The 21,428-nt window shown below is 45.1% G+C and overlaps 2 protein-coding genes across 2 annotated transcripts; both read left to right on the plus strand.

Moving 5' to 3' along the window:
• Positions 1-2,857: 2,857 nt before the first annotated feature.
• Positions 2,858-3,454, plus strand: LOC145805271 (uncharacterized). The gene is made up of 3 exons (XM_082900380.1): positions 2,858-3,170; positions 3,268-3,297; positions 3,387-3,454. Exons 1-3 carry the CDS (start codon positions 2,858-2,860, stop codon positions 3,452-3,454), a joined length of 411 nt encoding a protein of 136 aa, XP_082756506.1.
• A 5-nt stretch (positions 3,455-3,459) lies between these two features.
• On the plus strand, positions 3,460-4,958 carry LOC145806085 (uncharacterized). The gene is made up of 6 exons (XM_082901806.1): positions 3,460-3,637; positions 3,714-3,920; positions 4,000-4,089; positions 4,187-4,273; positions 4,369-4,710; positions 4,811-4,958. Exons 2-6 carry the CDS (start codon positions 3,756-3,758, stop codon positions 4,898-4,900), a joined length of 774 nt encoding a protein of 257 aa, XP_082757932.1. The 5' UTR covers positions 3,460-3,637; positions 3,714-3,755; the 3' UTR covers positions 4,901-4,958.
• The last annotated feature ends 16,470 nt before the right edge of the window (positions 4,959-21,428 follow it).

Here is a 21,428-nt window from a genome sequence, read left to right on the forward strand (position 1 = left end):
GGGCACGCAAACCGAGGCAATGATGAAATGTGATGAAATGGTATGGAAATGACAAATGGGCTTATACCAACATGAGTGAGCCTCAGCCACACTCACATGGGATGCCATCGGATAAAAATGGAGTGTCTCGAAATGCGTGCACACGGGCACGCAAACCGAGGCAATGATAAAATGCGATGAAATGACATGGAAAATGCAACATGGACTTATACTAACATGAGAGAGCCTCAGCCACACTCACATAAGATGCCGATGGCAGAAAATGAAGTGCCTCGAAATGCGTGCACACGGGCACGCAAACCGAGGCGATGCTAAAATGATGCGAATGTCATGGAAAATGCAACATGGACTTATACTAACATGAGAGAGCCTTAGCCACACTCACATAAGATGCCGATGGCAGAAAATGAAGTGCCTCGAAATGCGTGCACACGGGCACGCAAACCGAGGCGATGCTAAAATGTGATGAAATATGGAAAAAATGATATGCAAGCATACTAATGGAATTTCAGCACTAAAATATGGGGGAAAATAGTCCCGAAATGAAGCAAAATGACATGAAATGCAAGGAAATGTCCCGAAATGCAACATTAGGCACCCGAAATGGCCTATAGCTATGCCAAACATGCACAACATGGACATGCAATGCAAAGACAGAAGCTAGACAGTCCCAAAAGATGCACTTTCACAGTTATAAACATGGCCAAACAGCAAGTATAGGTAGGGGAAAAATAGCATGCAAGAATAGGGGCCAAATAAGGGGTAATAAAGCAAGTGGTATAAGCAAAACCCAAACTGGAAAATTTCCTTCTACAACAATGAATATGGACCAAAAATATGAATATTTACAGTATATGGCAGCCTCAAAATCAGTATACAAACATGCTAAAAATATGATGCAAAACAAGGCTCAAAAGGTGCTATAACATGAAGTATATAAAATAATCACCAAACAGAAAAAAAGTGTGAATGAAACATGAAGTATAGGCCAAAATAAGACCACTTTCAGTTCGGACCAAGGTCCAAAAACAGAAGCAAAGAGGGTTGCCAATTTATGCAAAAATGGGGCCAAATAAGGGGTATAACTACAAGTGACACATGGAGACACCAAACAATGTTGAGCCCTTCTCCAATGTTGAAGAGGGGCTCAAAATAAGCCTTATATCAGTTTATAACATGCTCAAAAACAGATTGCTCATGGGCCAAAAATAGCATGCAAAATCATGACATACAAGATGATCAATGAAGCAAGTATATTATGGAGGGCTCAAACAGGGTTGAGCCCTTAATGAGAAGTGAAGATGAGCTCAAAATATGGCCCTTTTCAGTTAGGGCCGGAGCTTGAAACCAAAAAGAAGTGGGGTTTAGAAATAGATCAAGAAAAAGGTTCAAAAGGTTAAAAGTGTTACTTACCCTTGAAGATTCAAACTTTTGTCGCTTTTTGGATGGATTTGCAGCTTCTCTAGCCTTCAAGAATCCTTCCTTGTTGCTGGAAATGAGATGGTGGTGGTAGAGCTTGGTGGTGTAGAAGGAATGATGATTAGGGAGTTAGGGTTTTTTGAAGAATTGAGAGGGAAGAAGATGGAGTTGGCTATGGAGACTTGAAGAGTAAATTTTCTAACCCCAACAAAGAAGACCACCAGTTGGTTATAAGGATCAAAAAGGGGATGTAAAGGTGGGGGAGAAGGAGGGTAAAACCCCCCCACAAAATATCCCCCGGATACAGGAAATATCTGGGGGATATTGCCCCACAGCTGTAAAGTACACAGTGCAAGGAAGCAGGCCGGCCTCACACTTTTGCTGGAGGTGGCCGGCCGGCCACACCCCCTAGCCGGCCGGCTAGGGGTCAAAAGGGTCAATGTGATTTTCTGGCCGGCCAGCTACTGGGGAGGTAGTCCTATGTGTGTACAACACAACCATGTGGTTGAAATTCCAAGAAAGTGGGTCCAAGGGGTTCAACATTGGCCCGGAAGAAAGGGGTCAAAAGGGTCAAGTTGACTTACTGGCCGGCCATGAACTTTTAGGGGCCTCCCAAGTGTGTACATCACAGATATGTGGTTCAAAGTTCGAGAAAATGGGTCCAAGGGGTTCAACATTAGCCCGGAAGAAAGGGGTCAAAAGGGTCAGGTGACCTTAATGGCCGGCCATGAACTTTTAGGGGCCTCCCAGGTGTGTAGATCACAGATATGTGGTTGAAAGTTGGCAACACTAGCTCCAAGGCATTCAACATTAGCCCGGAAGTTGGAAAAACGGGCGCCGGGAGGCTCCGGAGGAGAGATAACTGGTTGCTGCAACAATTGATGGCCTCCCACCCTTCAGTGACCTTCCCTGTGATAAAACAGAGGTACCTGCCAAAAATGAACGAAAACCGATGCAAAACGAATGTTCGGGGGCCAAAACACGCAGTTCGGGGCCTCGGAAACTGCCCGTTAAACACCGAAAGTGGCGTTCGGCCACGAAGTGGGTTTCTCAGACCCCAGTGTCCCTCAAAAGGGAGAAAATAAGATGTATGCCAAAAATCAGAGCAAACGGAGATGGTTAGGTGGTCCCGAACCGAGGCACACGGCCTGACGGCTCCGAAAACCGGGAACCGGACTCCGAAATGGGCAAAATGGCCTATGGCCACCAAATGTAGCCTACGAACATTGAGAGATGGTCTACGGGACCTCTCCCTCCCCTTAGGAAAAGAAACAGAGAAAACCGAGTCTGGTTCGCAAACCGAGGCAAGGCACCGAAGAAGGTCCGGAAGTCCGGAGGCGGGGCTCGCAGCCGCGACTCTGAAACTTCTGAACGAGCACATTATGCAATATCACCAAGCGCTCAATCGGTGACGTCTGAGTCTTAAGGTCGGTCAAAAATGGGGTGTCTACAATATTGCTTGAAGATTATTATGGGAAGGAAGAGGAAGCCTGATCATCCCCGGCGCATGATGTCTGATGTGCTACATAACAGGACATCAGTAGCACCACCATTAGAGGAGGCATCACATCGGCCAGCATCGGAGGGGCCATTAGTGCCACCACCATCTGAGGGGCCATTACCACCGTATCGACCACCATCAGTGGCACCACAGCAGCTACCATGTACTCGGCCTCCACGCCTACCATCGGTGCGTCCACCATCAATGGCACCACAGCAGCTATCATCATCAGCTTATGAGCCATCCGCAGGTATTTAAATTTGCTTTGATTTGCATGAAAATTATTTACACATACATTTATTTATGCTCATTATATATAACTTGTTTATTCTCATTGTATTTTGCAGACCCTTCGACTTCTTCACAGCCCACATCAGGTTTATTTGATATGATTTGTATTCACATTATTTAAATTTGCATTTGGTTGTTACCATTGCATATTGTTTATTATTATTGTATATCGCAGGTCATGTTAGTTCTTCATCGACCTCGACTAGGCGTGGTAGAGGATGTGCCAAGGGCATTAAAGAGTAGGGTACTGGTAAAAAGCTGCACATACAATTTGATGGAAATTACTGCCCAATAGGGGATAACGTGGCCAAGTTAACTACTCAACTTGGCATTATTGTCCGGAATGGTAACATTGTTCCTCTTACTTTTGTTGACTGGAACAGTGTGCCTGATGATATTGTTGATGCTATCTGGAAGGATGTGAAGGTAAAAGTATATTTTTGTCCACAAATTCGAATTCCAAATTTGTGTTATACTTAGCCTTAAACTTTGTGTTTTATAGGACAATTTGAATATATGTCCAGAGGAGTACAAGCCAATCTGCATGAAAAACTGCAACAGCATATGGAAGGATCACAAGAACAAGCTTAAGGCTAAGTATTTCAAGCCTAGAAGCTCTGATCCTAATCTGAAGGATGATGTTCCTATGAACGTTGTGCCAAGCCAGTGGGAACAACTTGTAGAGTATTGGCGTACTTCCGATGCTGAGGTATACAATTACGTTATATTTATGATATGTAAACATACAAATCATATTTACATACTTACATTTGTTGAACTTGTTATAGAAAATTGCAAGTAGGAACGCTAAAAATCGGCGAGCTCACGGCATAGCTCATACCACAGGGCGTACTACTTTCTCTCAGATACGGCATGAGGTTTACATTTTATTGTTTTATTTTTCTATATAAATAAACATTGTATATTTGCAAATTATTTGGATTCTAATTTTCATATTTCTAAAAAAAAATTTAGATGACCAGTAAGGGGGAGTCTACTGATAAGATGAATGTTTGGCTTATGACACGTAGAGTAGATGACCCAGAGGTTATCCAGACCTTGGTAGTTTCCAAACACCTTTGATTGTATTTAAAGTTTATTTTTTGTGTGTCAACCATCTTAATTTCGCGTATACTTGTGTGTCTTATTCAATACAGGATGAGTTTAATCGTCAACTCTCTATGCTACCTGAGGATGGTCGGACTTTGGAGGCTAGGAATGCCATTTTCCATGAGTTGATAGGTCATGACAGACATGGATATTGTCGCACATACGGGAGAATCGTGCCTCGGAGAGTGGTGTATAAGGATGGTGCTGGGCCATCACAGTCAACACCCCATCCATCGACTATTGATCAGATCACGCAGCAGGTTCGTGCTGAGCTAAGGGATGAGTTGAGGGAGGAGCCGCGAGCAGAGTTCTCTACACATTTGCAGCAGATGAGAGCTGAGATGATGGCCCTTGTGTCACAGGGGGCGAGTGTGGATCCCAACAGACAGGTTCCATATAAACATCACAATTGTTTGATAGTTCAATTTTCACTCAAGATTATGTATGAAATTCGAATATGATTAACACATTATGCACTGACTAACATAGGTTCCTGATGCATCGAGTGGCCACCGGGCATTTAGGGAATCTGCAGAAGACGAGAATCCATATACACCACCACCAGAAGATCAGGTATAAAATTTATCTTTGCATTCTAAGCTAAAATGCATCTTTGCGTTCTTTACTTGAATTCGAGGCGTTAACGCCCCAAAATCAGCAAACGGCGTCGGTTTAGGACAACACTTGGCACACACGACCGCCTAGGCATGAGAGACTTGTGGGAGAAGACGGGGCTCGAATCGGGTTCCCGGTTTGGGAGTTAGAGTCAGATTTCACTTTAGGCAAACTACTTCTTTAAGAAACTTGAATTCGAGGCGTTAACGCCCCAAAATCACCAAACGGCGTCGGTTTAGCACGAAACTTGGCACACACGACCGCCTAGGCACGAGAGACTTGTGGGAGAAGATGGGGCTCGAATCGGGTTCCCGGTTTGGGAGTTAGAGTCGGATTTCACTTTAGGCAAACTACTTCTTTAAGAAACTTATTTTCGAGGGGTTAACGCCCCAAAATCACCAAACGGCATCGGTTTAGCACGAAACGTGGCACACACGACCGCCTAGGCACGAGATACTTGTAGGAGAAGACGGGGCTCGAATCGGGTTCCCGGTTTGGGAGTTAGAGTCGGATTTCACTTTAGGTAAACTACTTCTTTAAGAAACTTGAATTCGAGGCGTTAACGCCCCAAAATCACCAAACGGCGTCGGTTTAGCACGAAACTTGGCACACACGACCGCCTAGGCACGAGAGACTTGTGGGAGAAGATGGGGCTCGAATCGGGTTCCCGGTTTAGGAGTTAGAGTTGGATTTCACTTTAGGCAAACTACTTCTTTAAGAAACTTATTTTCGAGGCGTTAACGCCCCAAAATCACCAAACGGCGTCGGTTTAGCACGAAACTTGGCACACACGACCGCCTAGGCACGAGAGACTTGTAGGAGAAGACGGGGCTCGAATCGGGTTCCCGGTTTGGGAGTTAGAGTCGGATTTCACTTTAGGCAAACTACTTCTTTAAGAAACTTGAATTCGAGGCGTTAACGCCCCAAAATCACCAAACGGCGTCGGTTTAGCACGAAACTTGGCACACACGACCGCCTAGGCACGAGAGACTTGTAGGAGAAGACGGGGCTCGAATCGGGTTCCCGGTTTGGGAGTTAGAGTCGGATTTCACTTTAGGCAAACTACTTCTTTAAGAAACTTGAATTCGAGGCGTTAACGCCCCAAAATACCAAACGGCGTCGGTTTAGCACGAAACTTGGCACACACGACCGCCTAGGCACGAGAGACTTGTGGGAGAAGACGGGGCTCGAATCGGGTTCCCGGTTTGGGAGTTAGAGTCGGATTTCACTTTAGGCAAACTACTTCTTTAAGAAACTTATTTTCGAGGCGTTAACGCCTCAAAATCACCAAACGGCGTCAGTTTAGCACGAAACTTGTCACACACGACCGCCTAGGCACGAGATACTTGTAGGAGAAGACGGGGCTCGAATCGGGTTCCCGGTTTGGGAGTTAGAGTCGGATTTCACTTTAGGTAAACTACTTCTTTAAGAAACTTGAATTCGAGGCGTTAACGCCCCAAAATCACCAAACGACGTCGGTTTAACACGAAACTTGGCACACACGACCGCCTAGGCACGAGAGACTTGTGGGAGAAGACGGGGCTCGAATCGGGTTCCCGGTTTGGGAGTTAGAGTCAGATTTCACTTTAGGCAAACTACTTCTTTAAGAAACTTATTTTCGAGGCGTTAACGCCCCAAAATCACCAAACGGCGTCGGTTTAGCACGAAACTTGGCACACACGACCGCCTAGGCACGAGAGACTTGTAGGAGAAGACGGGGCTCGAATCGGGTTCCCGGTTTGGGAGTTAGAGTCGGATTTCACTTTAGGCAAACTACTTCTTTAAGAAACTTGAATTCGAGGCGTTAACGCCCCAAAATCACCAAACGGCGTCGGTTTAGCACGAAACTTGGCACACACGACCGCCTAGGCACGAGAGACTTGTAGGAGAAGACGGGGCTCGAATCGGGTTCCCGGTTTGGGAGTTAGAGTCGGATTTCACTTTAGGCAAACTACTTCTTTAAGAAACTTGAATTCGAGGCGTTAACGCCCCAAAATCACCAAACGGCGTCGGTTTAGCACGAAACTTGGCATACACGACCGCCTAGGCACGAGAGACTTGTGGGAGAAGATGGGGCTCGAATCGGGTTCCCGGTTTGGGAGTTAGAGTCGGATTTCACTTTAGGCAAACTACTTCTTTAAGAAACTTATTTTCGAGGCGTTAACGCCCCAAAATCACCAAACGGCGTCGGTTTAGCACGAAACTTGGCACACACGACCGCCTAGGCACGAGAGACTTGTAGGAGAAGACGGGGCTCGAATCGGGTTCCCGGTTTGGGAGTTAGAGTCGGATTTCACTTTAGGTAAACTACTTCTTTAAGAAACTTGAATTCGAGGCGTTAACGCCCCAAAATCACCAAACGGCGTCGGTTTAGCACGAAACTTGGCACACACGACCGCCTAGGCACGAGAGACTTGTAGGAGAAGACGGGGCTCGAATCGGATTCCCGGTTTGGGAGTTAGAGTCGGATTTCACTTTAGGCAAACTACTTCTTTAAGAAACTTGAATTCGAGGCGTTAACGCCCCAAAATCACCAAACGGCGTCGGTTTAGCACAAAACTTGGCACACACGACCGCCTAGGCACGAGAGACTTGTAGGAGAAGACGGGGCTCGAATCGGGTTCCCGGTTTGGGAGTTAGAGTCGGATTTCACTTTAGGCAAACTACTTCTTTAAGAAACTTGAATTCGAGGCGTTAACGCCCCAAAATCACCAAACGGCGTCGGTTTTGCACGAAACTTGGCACACACGACCGCCTAGGCACGAGAGACTTGTAGGAGAAGACGGGGCTCGAATCGGGTTCCCGGTTTGGGAGTTAGAGTCGGATTTCACTTTAGGCAAACTACTTCTTTAAGAAACTTGAATTCGAGGCGTTAACGCCCCAAAATCACCAAACGGCGTCGGTTTAGCACGAAACTTGGCACACACGACCGCCTAGGCACGAGAGACTTGTGGGAGAAGACGGGGCTCGAATCGGGTTCCCGGTTTGGGAGTTAGAGTCGGATTTCACTTTAGGCAAACTACTTCTTTAAGAAACTTATTTTCGAGGCGTTAACGCCCCAAAATCACCAAACGGCGTCGGTTTAGCACGAAACTTGGTACACACGACCGCCTAGGCACGAGATACTTGTAGGAGAAGACGGGGCTCGAATCGGGTTCCCGGTTTGGGAGTTAGAGTTGGATTTCACTTTAGGTAAACTACTTCTTTAAGAAACTTGAATTCGAGGCGTTAACGCCCCAAAATCACCAAACGACGTCGGTTTAGCACGAAACTTGGCACACACGACCGCCTAGGCACGAGAGACTTGTGGGAGAAGACGGGGCTCGAATCGGGTTCCCGGTTTGGGAGTTAGAGTCGGATTTCACTTTAGGCAAACTACTTCTTTAAGAAACTTATTTTCGAGGCGTTAACGCCCCAAAATCACCAAACGGCGTCGGTTTAGCACGAAACTTGGCACACACGACCGCCTAGGCACGAGATACTTGTAGGAGAAGACGGGGCTCGAATCGGGTTCCCGGTTTGGGAGTTAGAGTCGGATTTCACTTTAGGTAAACTACTTCTTTAAGAAACTTGAATTCGAGGCGTTAACGCCCCAAAATCACCAAACGACGTCGGTTTAGCACGAAACTTGGCACACACGACCGCCTAGGCACGAGAGACTTGTGGGAGAAGACGGGGCTCGAATCGGGTTCCCGGTTTGGGAGTTAGAGTCGGATTTCACTTTAGGCAAACTACTTCTTTAAAAAACTTATTTTCGAGGCGTTAACGCCCCAAAATCACCAAACGGCGTCGGTTTAGCACGAAACTTGGCACACACGACCGCCTAGGCACGAGAAACTTGTAGGAGAAGACGAGGCTCGAATCGGGTTCCCGGTTTGGGAGTTAGAGTCGGATTTCACTTTAGGCAAACTACTTCTTTAAGAAACTTGAATTCGAGGCGTTAACGCCCCAAAATCACCAAACGGCGTCGGTTTAGCACGAAACTTGGCACACACGACCGTCTAGGCACGAGAGACTTGTGGGAGAAGATGGGGCTCGAATCGGGTTCCCGGTTTGGGAGTTAGAGTCGGATTTCACTTTAGGCAAACTACTTCTTTAAGAAACTTATTTTCGAGGCGTTAACGCCCCAAAATCACCAAACGGCGTCGGTTTAGCACGAAACTTGGCACACACGACCGCCTAGGCACGAGATACTTGTAGGAGAAGACGGGGCTCGAATCGGGTTCCCGATTTGGGAGTTAGAGTCGGATTTCACTTTAGGTAAACTACTTCTTTAAGAAACTTGAATTCGACGCGTTAACGCCCCAAAATCACCAAACGGCGTCAGTTTAGCACGAAACTTGGCACACACGACCGCCTAGGCACGAGAGACTTGTGGGAGAAGATGGGGCTCGAATCGGGTTCCCGGTTTGGGAGTTAGAGTCGGATTTCACTTTAGGCAAACTACTTCTTTAAGAAAATTATTTTCGAGGCGTTAACGCCCCAAAATCACCAAACGGCGTCGGTTTAGCACGAAACTTGGCACACACGACCGCCTAGGCACGAGAGACTTGTAGGAGAAGACGAGGCTCGAATCGGGTTCCCGGTTTGGGAGTTAGAGTCGGATTTCACTTTAGGCAAACTACTTCTTTAAGAAACTTGAATTCGAGGCGTTAACGTCCCAAAATCACCAAACGGCGTCGGTTTAGCACAAAAATTGGCACACACGACCGCCTAGGCACGAGAGACTTGTAGGAGAAGACGGGGCTCGAATCGGGTTCCCGGTTTGGGAGTTAGAGTCGGATTTCACTTTAGGCAAACTACTTCTTTAAGAAACTTGAATTCTAGGCGTTAACGCCCCAAAATCACCAAAAGGCGTCGGTTTAGCACGAAACTTGGCACACACGACCGCCTCGGCACGAGAGACTTGTAGGAGAAGACGGGGCTCGAATCGGGTTCCCGGTTTGGGAGTTAGAGTCGGATTTCACTTTAGGCAAACTACTTCTTTAAGAAACTTGAATTCGAGGCGTTAACGCCCCAAAATCACCAAACGGCGTCGGTTTAGCACGAAACTTGGCACACATGACCGCCTAGGCACGAGAGACTTGTGGGAGAAGACGGGGCTCGAATCGGGTTCCCGGTTTGGGAGTTAGAGTCGGATTTCACTTTAGGCAAACTACTTCTTTAAGAAACTTATTTTCGAGGCGTTAACGCCCCAAAATCACCAAACGGCGTCGGTTTGGCACGAAACTTGGCACACACGACCGCCTAGGCACGAGAGACTTGTGGGAGAAGACGGGGCTCGAATCGGGTTCCCGGTTTGGGAGTTAGAGTCGGATTTCACTTTAGGCAAACTACTTCTTTAAGAAACTTATTTTCGAGGCGTTAACGCCCCAAAATCACCAAACGGCGTCCGTTTAGCACGAAACTTGGCACACACGACCGCCTAGGCACGAGAGACTTGTGGGAGAAGACGGGGCTCGAATCGGGTTCCCGGTTTGGGAGTTAGAGCCGGATTTCACTTTAGGCAAATTACTTCCTTAAGAAACTTGAATTTGAGGAGTTAACGCCCCAAAATCACCAAACGGCGTCGGTTTAGCACGAAACTTGGCACACACGACCGCCTCGGCACGAGAGACTTGTGGGAGAAGACGGGGCTCGAATCGGGTTCCCGGTTTGGGAGTTAGAATCGGATTTCACTTTAGGCAAACTACTTCTTTAAGAAACTTGAATTCGAGGCGTTAACGCCCCAAAATCACCAAACGGCGTCGGTTTAGCACGAAACTTGGCACACACGACCGCCTAGGCACGAGAGACTTGTGGGAGAAGACGGGGCTCGAATCGGGTTCCCGGTTTGGGAGTTAGAGCCGGATTTCGGTCCAGTCAAAATTATTTACTAAACTATCTTTCTAATTATATAGTAGTCAATTTTTTTTTTATATTTTTCTATAATTAAAATATTAACACATTATATGGTTTTTAATTATTTTTATCTTGTTTTTTTCAGATATTTCCTGAGTAGCAGTTGGCTTTTTCTGGAATGCGAGCGTATCAAGATTATGACTAATTTTTGTTTTTGTAACCCACGAACGAATGAAGACGAAAACTTTTGATTTTGATTTTGATTTATGTTATTTAAATTTGGGAGCAACATTATGTATGTGTTATGCGACGTTATGTAGTGGCATAATTTTTATTGTTATGAATTTTTATTTATGTATTGCTATGAATTGAACAATATTATTAATTTTCATTATTTGTCAATTTTTGTTTATGTACGTATTTATATTATTCTGTAATTTTTTAATTTTTTATACTTATTTTTTATCTAATACAGGTTATTTTAATTTTTTTAATAATTTATCAGCAGGGTTTTTTTTTTTTTTTAATTTTTTGAGACGGGAGAAGAACCCGTCGCAAAAACCATTAATAGGCTTTTGCGACGGTACCAACACAGTCGCAAAAGCTGTCTTATTGAATGTACAGGACACCTTTAGCGACGGTAAACCGTGCCGTCGCCAATACTTATAAGATGCCAGAGCCTTTAACGACGGTAATGTTCCCGTCTCAAAAACTCACTTTTAGCGACGGGAATTACGTGCCGTCGTGAAAAGTGATTTTCCCCCCATTATTTGCGACCGGAAAAATGCCGTCGCAAAAAACACACCTTACCGTCGCAGAAACTAATGGCGACGGTACTTACCGTCGCGAAAGGTCTTTTGCAACCCCATCTGTCGCGACCCCCCCTTACCGTCGCAAAAAGCCACATTACCGTCACAAAAGACATTAGCGACGGCTTTCGGGAGCATTTGCGACGGCCGTTTACCGTCGCAAAAAACAAATTTTTTTGTAGTGAAATATGGCTAAAAATAGTCAAACTGAGTAGTGTATTATTTAAATTTAATTTATTTATATAATAAATTAATTTTAAATGAACTTTGAATGAGTCAAACATGAATCAAGTTCAAGTAATTTATTTTTTATAGTGTATATAAACTTATCGATCAGATTAATAGGCAGTTTATTTTCTATAGTGTATATAAACTTATCAATCAAAGTAATAGGTTGTTTCAACTTAACTTAAAAACTTAATAAGTTTAATATTATATACGAGCACATAAATAATATTCTCATATAATCCTGTTGATCAAGTTTGCACTCCTCCAAACGTTGTCGCTTTGCCACCTGAAAATACAAACGTGAGCTAACTGACGGGTATGTGTTAGAAATCTCTTCGATGCCTAAGTCAGCAAATAGACAATAGACACAAAAGCTTGTGTATCCCAGAGTAAGAATTGGGATATCTGTACATAGATCCTGTTATGAGCTTTTATAGTTTCCGCCTAGCATAATTCTAGTAGGACTTCAACCCTCTTTAGTAGAGTCCTCCTAGGAATCACAAAGATAATGCTTATCTTTTTATACCCTCCTCACTGCTTAACCAAGTGAAATGGTTCCACTGCGGTTTGGTAGCAAAACAACAGAGCTAACACTGCCACACCTTACAACAGATTTAACCGCGCTCACTTAGCTCGGCTCTGCCTTGTCCTTTCATCCAGCTCGGTTCTCTTTCACCTATATCTCGGTTCAGAGCACCAAGACTAGGCTACTGGCACACAACCTTGACCTAACTGACGAGATCAAGGACCGGGCTATATAAGCCACTACCTCTACCCATAGCTCGGCCCATTTCCCATCTGGTCCTAGCTCGGCCCATGTTCAAACATAAATTATCCTCTCAATTGCCCCTTAATTCCATCTACAACGCATGATTTGGGATTATTCTTCTCCATCCGAGCTAAAACATCCAAGCCAACCGAACTAAAACAAGTAATTCCATCGAGATTAAAATATTCAACCCCACCGAGCTGGGTTAGCTCGGCCTTTAGTTCCGTACCTGCCACAACCCGTCGCTTCACGTACCTGACATTATGTCCTGTCTGTGACACGTGGCACATGTCTATTGATTCTTCAAACTGCGACAGTTGTCCCACGTTTATCAAAAAACGTTTGAAAAGTCCCACCGTTTTTGTGCCCATTCAAAACCGATTTTCTGAATCACACCCTCACTGTTCATCTTCTCTCCCTCGCCTCCTGAGGCTCCATATTCAAGACTATAGCACCTGCAAAGCTCGTGTTCTAGCTGGCATCCTTACTATTTTGGTCTCCGTCCTTTCGTTTTAAATCTGTAAATCGCTCAACCCCTTTCTTTTTTGTTTATTCCACGAGTATATATAGTATAGAAAGATATATATACATATGTTTCTCAAAACGCATTCCTGTAGTTTCACATAAATGGGTAAAGACCACCATGTCCCCACAAACCACATGCCCAGACCTCAAACATACTTCAGCTAGATTTTCAATCAATCTGGAATGCGAGCCTTCGATCCAAAATAATACCATGACCGAGTTAGGAACCTGTTTGTGATAGGTGTGCACTTGACCGAACTAGGAAACCTCGCTTAATAACCGAGCTAAAACCTTGAGCCCACCTTGGGTTATGACCGATCTAAGAACCTTCGTGCTCAGTAACCGAGCTAAAACGACCGAACTAAGAACGGGTTGCAACCCATTTAGCCAATCTAGAGTTATGTTTATTCTGCCTTCTTACTTAGCTCAATCCAGTAATTTGGGCATAACACTTTCTATCTCCACTTTGCAGACTTGACTAGGTTGGCCAGGCACAGCTTTACACTTTGCCCTTTCGGAGTTATTTCTCAATCGAGCCATCCAACGTCATCTCAACGCCGAGCTAGGCTACCGTGCTAACTTGTGTACAAAATTTAAGTAAAATGGGTGAATACCGGTTCTTGGTAAACTCGCCTGGGGCCATTGCCGAATTTCATAAGGACTACAATATCCCTGACGACGTCCATCTCTCTTTAGCCGAACTAGATACCACGTCTTGGGAAAAATCGGGCTTCGTTCCTTTCACCGTAATGTCACTTGTAAAGGTCAGTCTCCGATTCCCTGTACAACCACTCATATGCGAGTTCCTCAGGCAGACAAGATTATGCCCAACCGAACTCAATACCAACACTTATAGAATAATAAATGGTATCGCCGAGTTAAACCGCTGGCTCGGCCTTAACCTCAGATTGGCCGAGCTTTTTCACTAATATTCGCTCGGCCAAAATGAGGACGGTTGGGTATACTATTTAAGGGTACGAAGATGCCAAGAGAAAATCATAAAAAAATACACCGGATAAAGATTTAAATGACGACGATTTTTTTTGGGTTTCAAGCAATTTTGAAGACCAAGAAGCCCATATATCGGGCTATAATATAAATTGAAATAAAGGGAATGCTGGTAAGAATACCTCGGTTTACTTTTCTGTTTTTGTCTTGCTATTCCAAGCTATAATTTTACACCATGCTGACATAAGCATTCTATCTTTCTTTTGTGCAAACTTAAACCAACTTAAATCACAGCACCCATACACCAACCAAGACGCCCTTCATGCCGCGCTCAGATACCGTTATCGCGGTTGGGCCGAGCTGCTTAACTTCGAACCGACTTACTGGTATAACGGAAGGAGGAAGACCAGGGTGATTGATTTTTTCCTCGAACTATCACCGGAACCGAACCCAAACTTGCCCCAAATCAACCTTATTCCCCTCACTGAAGAACAAGAAATGGCCAAGCACCGTGCTGTTCGTGCCCTGATCACCGAACAAACCACAACTTCTACTGCCGAGGTTCAAACCGAGGCACCTCAGGCCGATCAGACTCACGAGGTTGTGGCGGCCCTCCCTACAACTCGAGCTTCGTCATCTCGGCCGAACAAGCGACCACGTGCACAACACCTGAGGGATGAGGATGAGCCATCTAAAATCGAGCTTTAGGAAGCAACACAATCCCAAGATCGCGACCGACCTAGCCCTTCAAATCCTCTCACACCGCCGATGTGGGCACCATCTACCACATTCAGGGGTCGCACCATTGTGGCCTCTGACTTCTTCAACGCCTAGAAGGATCACCTGTTGGCCTTCAACTTAGTAAAGAATGTCTACCTACCCACCGATATGGAGCGGCATGAGGGTTTGACCAAGCTGAAGGCCATTCACTCGGCATCTAAGTCAATGATACTGGTAAACCCAAAAATCCCTATAACTTGAACAAATGACATTTGTTATCCTCTAACCGTTCTGAATTATGTAGGCCCTGCAAAAGAGCCAAGTGGCTCATAAACGAGTGCTTGAGCTACGAAAGATGGCGTGGTCAGCCGTTGCCGAAGTAGAATCCAAGGCAACCGAGCTAAAAGAAGCTCAGGCCAAGCTGGCTGAACTAAAAGTCAAAAACGCGAGGCTGGTCAAACTAGTTAGTACGACAAAAGCTGACAAGCAGAAGACTTTAGCCAAGAGAGCTGGCTAAGCTGGAGAAGAAGAAGAATGCCGAGCTGGAGGACCTAAAGAAAAAAATGCAAGACGCAGAGGACCAAGGCTTCAAGGAAGAGGAGGAGACTTATGTCCAGCAGTACGAAGCCGCCAAAGATATATTCCTTAAATGTGGTTGGAAGGCCGCTGCTGAAAAGCTCAGTTACGGACATGACTTCGAAGTCTTCCTAAATCCCCCTCTCCACTTCGTACCGGGATACATGGCGGACTACGTTAACTCGGTCCAACAAAAGTTCCTTCAGGAGGAGGAGGAAGATGAGGTCTCTACTCCACAAAATGTTTCCAACACTCAGTTCGGCCACCAGTCTGCCTCTCCGACTCTAGTGGACTCCAACCCACCTTTGCGCAGGGTAGTTAATGAGGCGCCTGTTACCGTGCCAAACCAGGGGGCTAATGCTGTTGCCGAGCTACCCTTGGGCGAAGTCTGGGTCGACATGGATGCCGACCTAGATGACTTGTTTGCTTGATTTCTCTTTTTCTCTTTAAGAAATTGTAATCGGGCTACATTCCCCTCTTGTACTTCATTTCAAATGAATGAAATCAAACTTCTCATTTTCTTAGTCTCTTTGTTTAGTTTGTAGTGTACTTATTAATTGCACCAACTTTCTACAAATTTGGCCAGCCTAACTTAGCTCGGCCTATCCTTATCCTGGCCACCTTTGTTTGGTCGAGATAGCTTATCTCGGTCAGACAATAACTTTAGGTATTCAAGTAGACGTTGGTTTAAGCTAGTGTAGACACCCCATTTTTGACCGTCCTCAAGACTTGGACATCACCGCTTGAACACTCGGTGATCATCCATGTTTGTGTTCGTCTTGAGTTCCCGGAGGTCTCGGCTACGTGCCTTGCCTCAGGATCTCTCGACTCGACTGTTTTGTGTCTGGTTTTGCACCAAACACTTGTGTTTTGCCTTGGAGGGGCAGAGAATGGCTTGTGAGCCATCCCCACACTCCACCGGCCATGGCTTGAGGCCACTGGCTGTGTTTTGTTGCCACCGGCCAAATTCTTGGTCGGTCGGCACTATAGATGGCCGGCCGACTATTTTTTTTTGGTCAATTGCATTTTTGGCCGGCCGACTACTGTGTATCTGCTTTTGCAGATATTTTCATGCAGCTGGCATGCACTTGGCTCCCCTCCATACACGTGTATGGAGGGATTTCCCTCTTAGCTAGCTTGTCTTGTAAGCTTACAAGATTGAAGCTCTATAAGAGGAGGCCTCCTCCCCCTCTTTTAAGGGTTAGACAAATTTAGACAACATTTTCAGAGGGTTTTGAGTTTTAGGGTTAGGGTTCATATATCCTCCATCTCTATATCTCTCTCTCTCTTATGTTTTGTGTGTGTTTTGTCTTAGTTTTGCACACAAACACCCACCATCACACCTTTTCTTGGAGCTGAGGCCCTTGAGGGTTGTTTTTGGAGTTGTGGAGTTGGTTTGAGCTTGAAGAACAAGCTGGTTCACCATTGGTGAAGAGGGTCTACAAGGGTAAGAAACTTGTTCCTTTATTCTCCATTTTTGCATTGCATTTTTGCCTACCTTGCATCTGTTTTTGAGCTTTGTGTATAACATATAAAAGTTCTGATTTTTAGTGCTCTAAATAGTTGGTTAAGGTTGCTTTAAGCTTTGGGGTCGTTTGACTCCTCTTAAGGCTTGTTTGGCCTTTGTTTTGTGTCATTTTGGTTGAGCTCCGGGACCATTGTGTTTGGGCCTCCTCACCACTGAAATCTTGAGGGATTTCAGTGATGAGAATGGTGCCTTGAGGTCCTAGGAAGGAGAGGGCCACCCCCTCTCCTTGTTGTCCTTGAAAAGGGCCCCTTTTTGCCTCTTGAGGGAGCATCTAGTCTAAGTGTGTGTTGGCCATGCCTTAGCTGATTTTCATGCTTATTATGTCATAATATGCCTCTGTTTTTAGTTGGTTTAGACACACCTTTCTTGTTTAGCATACATGTCTTGTAATGCCATATTGTAGCCTTAACATGCATCTAGGTTTTAACCCTTGTTCAAGCATACTTTTAGCCTAGCTTTGTGAAGCTTTTGTACTTGTTTTAGCATGCTTAAGTTCTGTTTTTGATTGCTTTGGTCGACCATGACACGCTTGGTATAGCCACCTTGCATTTTGGCTTGTTAGCCTTGGGTGTGTGAGTGTGGAGCATGTTTTGCTTGCTTTGATTTAGTGAGTTGGAACCATTTTTCATGTCATTTTAGTCCACTTAGCATGCTTGTATGTTTGCATTTCATGGCCCCTTCGATGCTCCAAGAGGTTGTGTCCTATGCTCTATGTTTGGTCATTGTGTATGCTTCCATGTGTAAGTCATTTAGATGCCATTTAAGTGGTCTTTTGGCTTTGTTTTAGCATGCTAAAACTCTGGTCTTGGTCATTTAATTCATGCCATGTGTGGTTGCATTAAGTGTAGTTCAATCCCCCTTGGGCTTGCCTTGAATCTTGGACCATTGTTGCATGCCATGCTTACCTTGTTTGCTTGATTTAGAACCATTCTTAACATGATTTTCAAAGCTTATAATGCATGCCATTAGCCCATGTTTGCATCTTCTTAAGTGTGCCTGAGAGTTGTTCCTATATGCCTAGGTGTTGGTCCTTGTGTGCATGCATGTTTGCATGTCATTCGTCCTTCCATTCTTGAGCATGTTAGCCATTGTTTTGGGCCTAGTTGAGAGCTGCCTAATTCAATTTAAGTCCATCTTTTGCATGCTATTCAAATATTGTTGCATTAATCCACGTGTGCATGTTTTGGTTGCATGTGTTGCATGCTTGAAATCACTTGCATTTGGCATGCATTCCCTTGGTCAAGTTGCTAGCATGTTTGCATGTCTTGCACATTTGCATGATTAGATCACATCTCGCATGCTTCATTAGCTTGCATAGTTGTGACATGCTTGTTTGCCTTGTTTGCTTAGGTTGCGTACCTAGTGTACATTGCATGTTTGCATGCTCCCCTCCATACCATATAGCATACTAGTTTGCATGCCTAGGTTACATTCCATCTAGCATGCATGCCTTGTCCCTTGATCTAGTGATAAGGATTGGGCCTTTGTTTGTGTGTGTGCATTACATTTGAAATCAAAATGCATACTTGGTCTCTTGAGCCATCATGCATGGAAATGCGTGATTGGTGGCCCGAGAATCGAGGCCCATCCTCCATTGAGTCATAAATATGATAAGGAGTGTGGTTGATGCATACATTGCTTGAAATGCATTGCCATGCCAAGTTCTGTCCTCTGCTGCTGTCAAAACAGGTTCTGCAGGAACATTTAGCCGGTTGACTACATGGAGTGCCGACCGACCAATTATCTATGGCCGAGAGCTCAACAAATGGCCGATGACCATCCGGACATGGCCGGTGGTGTTCCCACATGGTGGGGGGTGCTCCACAGCACTTAGAGAAGCAACCTTGGGACTTGTGCAGTCTTCAGAAAAGCAGAACAGTCAAAGCAGAGGCAGCTTGTGCATGGCAGTGACTTCCGAGCGGAATCGAGCACGCATCGCATTGGACCCTCTTCCCGAGGCTGTTTATTGCTTAAAATTAGATTAATTAATTTGCTTAATTAATTAGGTGGTCTGTAAAATTTAATTAGCTTGTAGGTTAATTAAATTGTATTATTCTTTCGGTCCCTCCGAGTATGGGCAAATTTGTAATAAGTGTAGGTGCGTGTGTGCATGTCTTCCAACCCTTACTTCTTTCTCCTTTTTACTTACCTGCTTTTGATGGTTAGTATTAGGACATGTTTACTTTAGCATACCTTATGCTATGCATGCGTGCATCATTCATTAGTCTTGCATACACCAGGCTCGGCGCATCAAGCTAACTGCATAAAGTATTTTAAATCTAACTTGAATACATGTTACTTGTGCATTCTCACATGTCATTTATAAACTAGCCGAGCCTACTCTAGTGACATTCCGTATGCGTTACATTAGGCATTTAAACATGGACTTGGATCATGCATGATTGCTAACATGTTCTTGTTTTGGCACGGAGTACTAGGTGAGCTCTTTATGTTTTAGCATACCGCATGCGTGTGAGTATTGCCATAATAGCATGATTACCATGAGGCTAGCTGCTTATGTGATATAACTGCTTGAATGCCTATGGATGGAGGTTGAATTAACTAAATTGGGATAACGCATTAAAACTGTGAGTTTTTAAGCCCACTAGATAGTGGCAAAACCATCTTTTCTAAAGCCCACTTGAGGGTGGCAAAACCTGCATTTTAGCCTACTTACGAGTAGCAAACCATTTTCAAAACAAGCATGAAATGTTTTGTTCTAATTTAGGCGATTTGGTCTATATTTGTTTGCTGTGTGCATAACATAGTAATTCTAAGCTAATAACCGAAATAAGAGCACATAACGTTTTCAAAAACGGATATCATGGTTAGTAGAGGCTGATCTTCGGATCGGGCGAGAGGGGGTGCTCATAGCTGACCTTCCCCAATCGTACCCAAGCTCCCGAGCCGAGACAACTTTGGTGATGACGGACATGTGGCCTTTGGCATCGAGTCAGGGTTTTCTAAATTCCCCCATAAAAAATATTTAGGTGGCGACTCTATATCTGGCAAAGCAGTCCATGTTTGGCACTTCTTTCAAAATCTGTTTTCTCAAAACGATTTGCCGGATTTGGACTCTTTGGTTCAGATTAAGAACCGTGACAATTTGAGAGTCCTGAACTGTAGTGAACCCCAATATGAACAGAACGAGACTCGTCCTCCCGGGGCGTTCGGGGACGTGTACAGTTTCTGGCGACTCTGCTGAGGATTTAGAGAGCTTGACTCGAACTCGTGATATCCTGTTTTGATTTCACTTATGTGTTTCTTTGCATTGCATGTGCATTGGTGCACCTAGGACACCGTGTTTGCCATCTGCCATTCCTGAACAGTTTGCTGGAGGCTGGACTTTGTCAAAGCATGCCATAAGGCTGACTGGTTGTGGGCTCTGACAGTATGGGAACACAAACCTCGGTTTTACCGGGGCACCCTTTTTGACCATTCGACCTAGTGCATATCGAAATCCATAGTGACTATTCCAAACTAGGACAGGTTGCTTACCCGATGTTAGGTTGTTTGAAAACCGCCGCGTGCGTAGTGAAACCCTAGCTCCTGACAAAATAGGACAGGGAAACCCTACCCCTCCATAGGGGTGTTTTGGCTCTGACTTGCTTGTTATGTGCTTTTAGAGTGCGTCTCTACAGGGAATGCATGTATCAGTTTACAAGTTTGAGTATCAGGCCTGCGGGCATCACTATCAGTATTTGGGGAATCAGTTTTACCTGAGGGTATCAGTTTACAGGCAGAATTTTGGGCAGAATTCTGTAAGGGGGCACAGTCATTCATCTTTGCTCATATGGGTTATGGTGAAATCAGGCTGAGATGCTCTCTGTTTTTCCTTTTGCTAGGTAGTCTTGGAACCATAGCTTCAGAAGGCTCCGATATCCCCCGAGGTTCATCAGACTTATGTTGATAGACTTTGTCAGGTCAAAGATTCAGTTCAAGGGCAATTAGTGTTCCTTTGCCAGAGGCAGAGTAAAAGGCCAGTCAGGCACAGAACATCAGTTCAACAGTCTTCGGATCAGCAGTCATTATCCATCTCACCTGTGTGCGGTTGGGTTGAGATATCTGCTTTTACCACAGAGACAGATATACCGATAGATCAGTTAGATCAGGGCAGTATATCGGGTCTAGATGAGATGGTGCGCCAACTCCAGGATAGTATGAAAGTCATGCAGCAAGACGCTGTCCGTCAAGCAGAATTCGCCAAGCAATAGGCTGTGGTCATAGCCCAACAGGCAGAGAGAATTGCCAGGTTAGAGCAGCAAACTGGAGTATCTACTTCACACCAGGCTCCTCCCCCACCAAGAGTTCCAACACTCGGGGAGACAGCTAATGTCCAGGAAGATACGGATATTCCGACAGGGCCAGCTCCGCCCCCAATTCTACTCCAACTATCTAAAACACCCACCAACCTACCATACCAGACCCCCCCTTTGATATCGAGACAGATCCCACAGCATTGAAAGTGAGCAAGCTTGAGAAATTGTTCAAGAAGTCTCAGGGGGCCCACTCCATTCCTGACATTGAAGATGGGTATACAGACTCGGC

This window comes from Camellia sinensis, chromosome 13 (assembly GCF_055761805.1).
Source record: "Camellia sinensis isolate YWXY chromosome 13, ASM5576180v1, whole genome shotgun sequence".
Lineage (NCBI taxonomy): Eukaryota > Viridiplantae > Streptophyta > Magnoliopsida > Ericales > Theaceae > Camellia > Camellia sinensis.

Excerpts from the sequence above, each read along its gene's own strand:
- LOC145805271 (XM_082900380.1), top strand. The coding sequence starts at position 2,858 with ATGGGGTGTCTACAATATTGCTTGAAGATTATTATGGGAAGGAAGAGG. Across the intron at positions 3,171-3,267 it reads AGCTTATGAGCCATCCGCAG|ACCCTTCGACTTCTTCACAG; the intron begins GTATTTAAATTT and ends TGTATTTTGCAG. Across the intron at positions 3,298-3,386 it reads TTCTTCACAGCCCACATCAG|GTCATGTTAGTTCTTCATCG; the intron begins GTTTATTTGATA and ends TGTATATCGCAG.
- LOC145806085 (XM_082901806.1), top strand. The coding sequence starts at position 3,756 with ATGAAAAACTGCAACAGCATATGGAAGGATCACAAGAACAAGCTTAAG. Across the intron at positions 3,921-3,999 it reads GGCGTACTTCCGATGCTGAG|AAAATTGCAAGTAGGAACGC; the intron begins GTATACAATTAC and ends AACTTGTTATAG. Across the intron at positions 4,711-4,810 it reads GTGTGGATCCCAACAGACAG|GTTCCTGATGCATCGAGTGG; the intron begins GTTCCATATAAA and ends TGACTAACATAG.